At 44.9% G+C, this 11,387-nt stretch overlaps 1 protein-coding gene and 1 pseudogene across 1 annotated transcript in view; both read right to left on the bottom strand.

Annotated features, from left to right (window-relative positions):
* LOC120030917 (ephrin type-B receptor 5-like) overlaps positions 1-9,391 on the bottom strand; it is a 38,715-nt gene extending 29,324 nt beyond the window's left edge. Inside the window, exons 1-4 of the mRNA XM_038976422.1 lie at positions 9,377-9,391; positions 8,805-9,077; positions 4,497-4,666; positions 3,903-4,198 (exon numbers count right to left, since the gene is read on the bottom strand). Coding sequence (XP_038832350.1) covers positions 3,903-4,198; positions 4,497-4,666; positions 8,805-9,077; positions 9,377-9,391 — 754 coding nt within the window. The remainder of the gene's footprint in view (positions 1-3,902; positions 4,199-4,496; positions 4,667-8,804; positions 9,078-9,376) is intronic.
* A 163-nt stretch (positions 9,392-9,554) lies between these two features.
* Positions 9,555-11,182, bottom strand: LOC120030916 (annotated as a pseudogene).
* Between the last annotated feature and the right edge of the window lie 205 nt (positions 11,183-11,387).

Genomic DNA, 11,387 nt, shown 5'->3' with positions numbered 1-11,387 from the left:
CCTCTCCTCCCTCTCTCCCTTCTCTCTCTCTATCCTCTCCTCCCTCTCTCCCGTCTGTCTCTCTCTATCCTCTCCTCCCTCTCTCCCGTCTGTCTATCTCTATCCTCTCCTCCCTCTCTCCTGTCTGTCTCTCTCTATCCTCTCAATTTTCCAAGCTGTTTAAAGGCACAGTCAACTTAGTGTATGTAAACTTCTGACCCACTGGAATTGTGATACAGTGAATTATAAGTGAAATAATCTGTCTGTAAACAATTGTTGGAAAAATGACTTGTGTCATGCACAAAGTAGATGTCCTAACCGACTTGCCAAAACTATAGTTTGTTAACAAGAAATTTGTGGATGTAAGTGTATGTAAACTTCCGACTTCAACTGTATATCATCAGTGTTAAAGGAACTGTGTGACATGAAACTGATGTGGACCTCCTTAGAAAGCCCCATGATGTAAAATGTCTGTTTCATGTCTGGGTGAACGGGTGTAATTGTGTCTCATGCTCAGTGGTGCTTCTGCTGAGCATACACACACACACACACTCTCTCTCTCTCTCTCTCTCTTTCTTTCTCTCTCTCTTTCTCGACGCGAATGTCAACCGAGAAAACATCTAGTGTAGGTCTTCTGCTGAGGAGAGAACAGAGCGCTGCTTGTCTCCTGCTCTGTTCCCTGTCATCATTAGAGGATCTGTTAGGAGTCACTGGTTCTGGGGGCTGAGCTGGTTAGAGCGTGGATGGTGCTTGTAACACCAAGCGGTTATGGGTTTAATTCCAGCACAGATCACTTCTAATGAATAGCTTAACACTAAGTCCATTTGGATTACATATCATTCATCAGTTCCGATCTTGAATGTGCCTGGAACCCCCTTAGAGCCGCACAGCTGAGTTCTTGGTGTCTACACAGATATTTATACCGGAGCCTCAGAGACAATGTAGAATAAAAACCCTCAGCGACCACGGCGACCACGGCGACCACGGCCCAGCAACCATCTCAGCTATCAGTTTTTTCATCCAAATGCCTAAACAGGGACAACAATGGCATGACGTCACATCATTAGTCAATGACCTGATCAACTAAACATAATCACAGAATAATTAGAACACAAAAATCCCTGTGTGGGTGGGGCTCCCACTCCTTATGGTATGTTTAGCCCCATCTGGGAGGCCAAGCCACAGAGCCACAGAGTGGTTATTTCTCAGTAAATATCAATCCAAGTGGGACAAACTGTGTGAGTGGCGGGGAGAGCCCAGATGTAAGCCATTAGAGCATGACGACATTTCACAGTTGACTTGGTTCAGAGCGGCAGTATTAACGAAGCTGTTAGCTAGCTTGGGACTGGGATGCCCCTGACCAGCCCTGGCCTGTGTGGGAGAGGGTAGCAGATAGCCCCACAGAGAACTGCTGGACTGGACCTTTACCTTCAACTGTCAACAGTCAAGGGATAACACACACACACACACACACACACACACACACACACACACACACACACACACACACACACACACACACACACACACACACACACACACACACACACACACACACACACACACACACACACACACACACACACACACCCTCTGTCTCCTTACTTTCCTCAGACTTTCTGCTTGCTCAATTCCTTAAGTCGTTAACTTGTGTCCACTTATCCCCTCTCTCCCTCCCTCTCTCCCTCCATCTCCCCCTCTCTCTTTCCCTCTCTCCCGCTGTGGTTTCTGTCACTTGTTCACAGACGAGTGGCCATTACATCACTATGACCTAAATGTGTCACATCTCTCCCTCCCTCCCTCCCTCTCTCTCTTCCCCTCCCCCCTCTCTATCCCCCTCCTCTCTCTCTCTACCTCTCTTTCTCTCCTCCTTCTCTCAATATTCCATGGTGTCTTTCTTGAGATTTCTCCAAATCATATCTTTCTCGTTGATCCCTGTCCAGTGAAGGTAGAAAACTTTGTGTGTGTGAGTTTGAGTGAGTGAGGGAGAGAGAGAGAGAGAGAGAGAGAGAGAGAGAGAGAGAGAGAGAGAGAGAGAGAGATTGAGTGTGTGTGTTCCTTTCCTCCTCTGTGCTAACACACTGGGTCAAGTGGGGCTTGTTGAAGCAGTAGTTGAGCTCTTGGTCTGACAAGCTGTCTCTTATTTCCCTGAGTTCTGCTCCCTTCCTGCTTCTTCAGTTAAAACACCACCAACACAGAGACCACAACACAAAGCCCTCATCTCCTACTTATGCTCCCAGACATAAACACCTTTTCATTTATGTAGGATATTGCTGACACAGTCTCATAAAACATTTGCCCATCATCAACCCCCCCGCCCCCCCACAACACACACACACACACACACACACACACACACACACACACACACACACACACACACACACACACACACACACACACACACACACACACACACACACACACACACACACACACACACACACACACACACACGGCACATGGCCATTGTCCGTCCCTGCCCTCCTCCCCCTGTCCTCTCAGTCAAGCTGGGCCAGTGATCAGCAGTTCCTTCTCATATTGATACAGAAGGTTAGTGACACAAGAGACAGGAGAACTGACAGGACAGGAGACAGGAGAACTGACAGGACAGGGGACAGGAGAACTGACAGGATAGGGGACAGGAGAACTGGCAGGACAGGAGACAGGAGAACTGACAGGACAGGAGACAGGAGAACTGACAGGATAGGGGACAGGAGAACTGGCAGGACAGGAGACAGGAGAACTGACAGGACAGGAGACAGGAGAACTGACAGGACAGGAGACAGGAGAACTGACAGGACAGGGGACAGGAGAACTGACAGGATAGGGGACAGGAGAACTGACAGGAAGGGGGACAGGAGAACTGACAGGATAGGGGACAGGAGAACTGACAGGAAGGGGGACAGGAGAACTGACAGGACAGGGGACAGGAGAACTGACAGGAAGGGGGACAGGAGAACTGACAGGACAGGGGACAGGAGAACTGACAGGATAGGGGACAGGAGAACTGACAGAACAGGGGACAGGAGAACTGACAGGATAGGGGACAGGAGAACTGACAGGAAGGGGGACAGGAGAACTGACAGGACAGGGGACAGGAGAACTGACAGGACAGGGGACAGGAGAACTGACAGGATAGGGGACAGGAGAACTGACAGGAAGGGGGACAGGAGAACTGACAGGACAGGGGACAGGAGAACTGACAGGATAGGGGACAGGAGAACTGACAGGAAGGGGGACAGGAGAACTGACAGGAAGGGGGACAGGAGAACTGACAGGACAGGAGACAGGAGAACTGGCAGGACAGGGGACAGGAGAACTGACAGAACAGGGGACAGGAGAACTGACAGGAAGGGGGACAGGAGAACTGACAGGAGGGGGGACAGGAGAACTGACAGGACAGGGGACAGGAGAACTGACAGGAGGGGGGACAGGAGAACTGACAGGACAGGGGACAGGAGAACTGACAGGAGGGGGGACAGGAGAACTGACAGGACAGGGGTCAGGAGAACTGACAGGAGGGGGGACAGGAGAACTGACAGGACAGGGGACAGGAGAACTAACAGGAGGGGGGACAGGAGAACTGACAGGACAGGGGACAGGAGAACTGACAGGAAGGGGGACAGGAGAACTGACAGGACAGGGGACAGGAGAACTGACAGGATAGGGGACAGGAGAACTGACAGGAAGGGGGACAGGAGAACTGACAGGACAGGGGACAGGAGAACTGACAGGAAGGGGGACAGGAGAACTGACAGGAGGGGGGACAGGAGAACTGACAGGACAGGGGACAGGAGAACTGACAGGAAGGGGGACAGGAGAACTGACAGGAAGGGCGACAGGAGGCTAAAACTTTAGATATTGTTACATTTTGTCGGCCCTTTGACATTTTAGTGTCAAACCAGACTTGTTGAACTCACCTAAGCAGGCAGATCTGTTTTGATTGGGCTCATATCCCTCTTCACAGATGCACCCACCCACCGGCACCATCCATTCACCTTCTGCGTTGCAGTGCATGCGGGAGGCGGAGCCTCCCTGTGCTTGGCTGTGGGGAACACAAGTCCCAGTCACAGGGACCAGGGCGGTAGGCTCCGCCCCTGAGGGTGTGGCCGGATAGGAAGCAAGATAGCGATTGGTTGCTGGGCAGCGGCGGTAGAAGATGGACACACCCATGAGAGAGACGCATGCGCCGCTGTCGACGATGGCCAGGACGAATCTGAAACCGGGGTCAAGGGTCATAACATGTTAACCTATTATCAGGCTTGAACTGCACTGTTGGTTAAGGGCTTGTAAGTAAGCATTTCACAGTAAGGTCTACACGCGCATGTGATAAATAAAGTTTAATTTGATTTGAAGGACCACTAGATAGGTGACAGTATGGGTTTAGGTGAGTTAGTTACCATACACTGTTGCCTACAAAGTGGCAAAGGACTATTTGTCACAAGTGATGAGCATGGTTTGAATATGGGATGAATTTGTTTCATGAATTTGTTTCAAATGTTCTCGTACAGTACCCATTGCGTGTGAGCGGCGCGAAGCTGCGGGTCTTGATGTTGACCCGACGGTAGCGGTCTGGTTGGTACTGGTGAGGCAGGCTGGGCTCCACCTTGGTGAAACTCTTATCTGCTGCTATGGTGTCAATCTTCACCCAGCCCTCCCTCGTGTCCTTCTCTGCACTGGACGGCTGGACAGGGATGGGAAAGGGGGATGGGGAGGAAGAGAGGGAGGAGAGGGGGATGAGAGAGAGGGATCATGTAATACATTTCATTGTGGAAATGAAAACGCAAGGGATTAGGGAGAAGGATAAGATAAAGAGCATGTAACAGTTGATTAAAGTATTTAAGTGTATGCAACAGTTAGCTCTGAGGGTACACATTTAGTCAAAAACAAACAGTCGCGGACCAGTGACAGTCTGTGTTTTAATCTAATCTAATTCTCCCCAGTTTCAAGATAACTGTGCTAACTTTCCCCAGAGACTCAGACTCCTGGTCTTCCTGCTGCTCCCCACTCTACATTCCTCTAAACTTCACTCATCAGCCTCTTATTTGAATTTTTAAACAGTATCTAACTTTCCCCAAGAAGAAATGTATTCATCCACAAATACTGCATCCTTCCCTCTGTGAGAGCAGCACACAGATGAGAAATGTAGTTTATTTAATGAGATTGAGGGTGATGAGAATGAGAGGAATGTTATGGCAAACCAAAGCATCATTGTTTCCTTGCTTTTGGAACGCGCTTTGAAAATGGGATATTGGGAAATGTAGTCTTTATGCTCTACGTCTTGACAGATGTTTTTAGAAACTATAAATACCATGGGAAGAGAGAATTTGTCTTGGCTTAAAATGGCTTAAACTGTTTAGTATTAATCAAAAATGTATCAGTTTCACTTCAAGTAAAAAGGTTTGACAGCATTGCCATATACAATTCAAGTCAGTTTTTGATGTCCCAATACCTTGGCATCAGGTTCATGAACTGACATATAAAACAACAATTGACACATCAATTTGTTCATTTCATTGTAAGCGATTATATAAAATACTTGCTACAAAAATAATGCTCAATATATGGGGCATTGGATAGTCAGCCTTGTGTAGACACGAGGAAACACAATCTATAGAACATGTTTTCTGGTACCGTACATCAGTGGTTCGCTTCTGGAGTCAGGTCCAGGAATGGTTGTTCTGTCATAACTACAACTACAACATTATCAATATGGATAATGTAGTTAGTGTGACCATACTGTCAGTGTTAAGCAAGCTATCTATCTTTATTAATAGCAACGTCAGCTTATCAATGCTAGCTATCTTCATTAATGGCAATGTCAGCTTATCAATGCTAGCTATCTTTATTAATGGCAACGTCAGCTTATCAATGCTAGCTATCTTTATTAATGGCAACGTCAGCTTATCAATGCTAGCTATCTTTATTAATGGCAACATCAGCTTATCAATGCTAGCTATCTTTATTAATGGCAACGTCAGCTTATCAATGCTAGCTATCTTCATTAATGGCAATGTCAGCTTATCAATGCTCGCTATCTTTATTAATGGCAACGTCAGCTTATCAATGCTAGCTATCTTTATTAATGGCAACGTCAGCTTATCAATGCTAGCTATCTTCATTAATGGCAATGTCAGCTTATCAATGCTAGCTATCTTTATTAATGGCAACGTCAGCTTATCAATGCTGCTATCTTCATTAATGGCAATGTCAGCTTATCAATGCTAGCTATCTTTATTAATGGCAACGTCAGCTTATCAATGCTAGCTATCTTTATTAATGGCAACGTCAGCTTATCAATGCTAGCTATCTTCATTAATGGCAATGTCAGCTTATCAATGCTAGCTATCTTTATTAATGGCAACGTCAGCTCATCAATGCTAGCTATCTTTATTAATGGTAACGTCAGCTTATCAATGCTAGCTATCTTTATTAATGGCAACGTCAGCTCATCAAGCCAACTATCTTTATTAATAGCAACATCAGCTTATCAATGCTAGCTATCTTTATTAATGGCAACGTCAGCTTATCAATGCTAGCTATCTTTATTAATGGCAACGTCAGCTCATCAAGCCAACTATCTTTATTAATAGCAACGTCAGCTTATCAATGCTAGCTACCTTTATTCATGGCAACGTCAGCTCATCAATGCTAGCTATCTTTATTAATAGCAACGTCAGCTTATCAATGCTAGCTATCTTTATTAATGGCAACGTCAGCTTATCAATGCTAGCTATCTTTATTAATGGCAACGTCAGCTCATCAAGCCAACTATCTTTATTAATGGCAACGTCAGCTTATCAATGCTAGCTATCTTTATTCATGGCAACGTCAGCTCATCAATGCTAGCTATCTTTATTAATAGCAACGTCAGCTTATCAATGCTAGCTATCTTTATTAATGGCAACGTCAGCTCATCAATGCTAGCTATCTTTATTAATAGCAACGTCAGCTCATCAATGCTAGCTATCTTTATTAATGGTAACGTCAGCTTATCAATGCTAGCTATCTTTATTAATGGCAACGTCAGCTCATCAAGCCAACTATCTTTATTAATAGCAACATCAGCTTATCAATGCTAGCTATCTTTATTAATGGCAACGTCAGCTTATCAATGCTAGCTATCTTTATTAATGGCAACGTCAGCTCATCAAGCCAACTATCTTTATTAATAGCAACGTCAGCTTATCAATGCTAGCTATCTTTATTCATGGCAACGTCAGCTCATCAATTCTAGCTATCTTTATTAATAGCAACGTCAGCTTATCAATGCTAGCTATCTTTATTAATGGCAACGTCAGCTTATCAATGCTAGCTATCTTTATTCATGGCAACGTCAGCTTATCAATGCTAGCTATCTTTATTAATGGCAACGTCAGCTTATCAATGCTAGCTATCTTCATTAATGGCAATGTCAGCTTATCAATGCTAGCTATCTTTATTAATGGCAACGTCAGCTTATCAATGCTAGCTATCTTCATTAATGGCAATGTCAGCTTATCAATGCTAGCTATCTTTATTAATGGCAACGTCAGCTTATCAATGCTAGCTATCTTTATTAATGGCAACGTCAGCTTATCAATGCTAGCTATCTTCATTAATGGCAATGTCAGCTTATCAATGCTAGCTATTTTTATTAATGGCAACGTCAGCTCATCAATGCTAGCTATCTTTATTAATGGTAACGTCAGCTTATCAATGCTAGCTATCTTTATTAATGGCAACGTCAGCTCATCAAGCCAACTATCTTTATTAATAGCAACATCAGCTTATCAATGCTAGCTATCTTTATTAATGGCAACGTCAGCTTATCAATGCTAGCTATCTTTATTAATGGCAACGTCAGCTCATCAAGCCAACTATCTTTATTAATAGCAACGTCAGCTTATCAATGCTAGCTATCTTTATTCATGGAAACGTCAGCTCATCAATGCTAGCTATCTTTATTAATAGCAACGTCAGCTTATCAATGCTAGCTATCTTTATTAATGGCAACGTCAGCTTATCAATGCTAGCTATCTTTATTAATGGCAACATCAGCTCATCAAGCCAACTATCTTTATTAATGGCAACGTCAGCTTATCAATGCTAGCTATCTTTATTCATGGCAACGTCAGCTCATCAATGCTAGCTATCTTTATTAATAGCAACGTCAGCTTATCAATGCTAGCTATCTTTATTAATAGCAATGCCAGCTTATCAAGCTAGCTATCTTTATTAATGGCAACGTCAGCTTATCAATGCTAGCTATCTTTATTAATAGCAACGTCAGCTTATCAAGCCAACTATCTTTATTAATAGCAACGTCAGCTTATCAATGCTAGCTATCTTTATTAATAGCAACGTCAGCTTATCAAGCTAGCTATCTTTATTAATAGCAACGTCAGCTTATCAAGCTAGCTATCTTTATTAATAGCAACGTCCGCTTAACAAACTAGCTAAAATCTTATCTGGTTAAGGCATTGTTCCGACCAAAATGCACATCAATGAAACAAAGTCTTATTTCTGACATCACAACTAGGAACATATGTATGTGGCATTACACCTAAATCAAATCAAATCACATTTATTTATATAGCCCTTCTTACATCAGCTGATATCTCAAAGTGCTGTACAGAAACCCAGCCTAAAACCCCCAAACAGCAAGCAATGCAGGTGTAGAAGCATGGTGGCTAGGAAAAACTCCCTAGAAAGGCCAAAACCTAGGAAGAAACCTAGAGAAGAACCAGGCTATGAGGGGTGGCCAGTCCTCTTCTGGCTGTGCCGGGTGGAGAAGGTGGGATATTAGTGGCGTTATGGGAAGTGTAGTCTTTCTGCCCTACCTCTGCATTCCATGTCCTCTCCAGCTCTCTCTGTGAGTCGGCCTGTTTGTAGTAGAGGGTGAGTGTCTCTCGGCAGGAGGGTGAGGGCGAGCGCAGGCTGGCACAGTCCCGCACGGAGAAACGCAGCGTCACAAAGACTCGTGGTGCCGAGAAGCGGAAGAGGAAGGGCGTGGCCAGCCAGTTGTCCTGGAGACGGGGGTTCTGGTTGACGTTGCAGACCTCAAAGGTCCGGATGAGTTTCCCCTGGTCATCTAGGACACTGACCTCATCCCACTGAGAGAGAGAGAGAGAGAGACAGAGGGGTGAGAGAGGGGGAAGAGGAGAAGACAGAGAATTATTACTTTATGGATCACTGTATGGGACTTTCTAGGTTATCCTAGAGGTTGGATAGATTAAGTCCAAGAAGCATTGTACTTTTAGCTTGGAGTCATTATCAGTATCACTGCACCATTTGAAACTCCCTCTTCATCTGTGTATGCTGTGGGTGTTTGAAATGTGATCTCACTGAAAGTGAGAGGAGGAATAAGTAGGAGTAGTTACAAAACAACTGTACAAAGACTCACAGGCAATACCTTTTTAATATACATTGTAAAACAGTATTAGGACATGAGAGAAGTATTCTTCATCATGAAATCTGATCAACTGATAAGTACTAGCAGTAAGAAATCTCTATCGCAAGAAGAAATATCGCCACATTGAATAAGGCATATTGCTGTGATTCCCTTTGACTGAGTTCCTTGTTCACTAAACTCAGTCAGACTTGATGGTAGAGATGATAAGTGGAGCTGAGTTATCACCAGGAATATTTGTGCCAGTTGAGAAGAATGGGTAGAGTCTGTCAGTGAAGGTGCAGACAGTGAAAGAGTAGATGTGAGACTTGGCCTCCACATCATAAAAGGAGACCTCACCCTCCTCATAATCCACAAACACCCCCACCTGCTGGGGCTTCTGTCTCAGGGAGAGGTTGACCCAAGGCCCAGCGTAAGCCTTGTATTCATTCATATTCCACTGCCCTACAGTCCAATATCCATCTACAGGACTTGGTGATTCATCACAATCATTCCTGTTGATGGACTCTCTAGCCAAACTCTCTAGCCACTGTCTAGCCAAACCCACATAGACTTCCCCTTCACCTGCACCTCATAATAGAATCTCCCTGAGGAGAACCACTTATTCCCTAAAAGACAGGCATTATTATGAAACCTCTCTGGGTTGGCGGGGAGATTCTGTTTTATACTTCCATATCTCACTTGTTTCCGGTCCTCAGACAGGATGAGTTTGATATTCGCTGTATGAGGGTCCAGAGTCACATCCACTGCACAGTGCTGTGTCCTCTTCAGATCAGCATCACACAACTTTTCCATCTCTTTATTCAGTATTTTACAGCTGAGACAGTACTCATCATAGTCCCCACACACAGACCACTGTGGACACTGATCAGACCAGTACTTGGAAGTTGGAAGGGTGGTGCAGATGGATGGAGAGCTCTGGAGGAGGAGGTGATCTTAAATATCTGAGAGCTGCTCCAGCTCAGTGCTTCTCATCTGTAACTCAGTGGTTTCCTGCCTCAGCTCTTCAATGATTATTTCAGCCTGCTTCTCTGTTGCTTTAAGTTTCTTCTCTATCTCCAAAATGACCTCAGCCTGGCTTCTCTCAATGGAGCGCACTAGAGCAGTGAAGACCTCCACATTGTCTGCTCTCTCTCTCTTTGTATCTATCTTGCTGAGCTCTACTGTCTGTTTGATCTCCTTAACCTTCAGCAGTCTCTCCTGGATCATCTCCTGAACTTTACTCTTTACTCCATGGAGACAGTCTTGTGAGTCTTGTGGTCTGTCTCAGTGCAGAACTGACACACACACATCTGGTCTCTCCTACAGAGCAGCTCCAGGGGTCTCTCATGCTTCTTACACACCCTGTCTTCCAGGTTCTCCACAGGGTCGATCAGCTTGTGTTTCTTGAAAGATGCCAGTGTCTGATGAGTCTCCAGGTGAGTCTCACAGTAAGAGGCCAGACACCAGGCAGGACTTCAGGGCCTTGTGCTCTCCCTCAGGGCAGACGTCACATGGTACTTCTCCAGGTTTGGCGAGGGTTGTTGTCTGGGCTTGTCCTGGGGTGATGGATGTGGCTTCAACTGTAGCCAACTTATTGGGCTGAGCAGCCATTTCAAAAATGAAAGTGTTGACACAAAGCTCAGGTCTTCTGCTAAATACCTCTTTACACATTGGACACTGGCACAAGTCAATGCTGTCCCAGTCTCCTCTGATACAGGCCTTGCAGTAGTTGTGTCCACATGGGATGGAGACTGGCTCAGTGAACACATCCAGACAGATAGAGCACTGGAACTGCTCTTCAGACAGGATAATACAGGAGGAAGACATAGCTGGAAACAGAACCAAGAAGAAAAAAATATAATGGGCCCTCTGAAATCCTTAATTCTATCTCGTTTTCTTCTTTTTAATCATTCTGTTTCATTTCTAGGTGTCAACAATATAGCAACACTGTTCAATACACTGTTTTATCATGTAACAACATAGCAAATAAGTATCACATATTCTATTTGTTCACCTTCTCTCTACTCACCTC

The sequence above is a fragment of the Salvelinus namaycush genome, chromosome 37 (genome assembly GCF_016432855.1).
Source record: "Salvelinus namaycush isolate Seneca chromosome 37, SaNama_1.0, whole genome shotgun sequence".
Taxonomy (NCBI): domain Eukaryota; kingdom Metazoa; phylum Chordata; class Actinopteri; order Salmoniformes; family Salmonidae; genus Salvelinus; species Salvelinus namaycush.
This window is presented reverse-complemented; position numbering and strand designations above follow the sequence as displayed.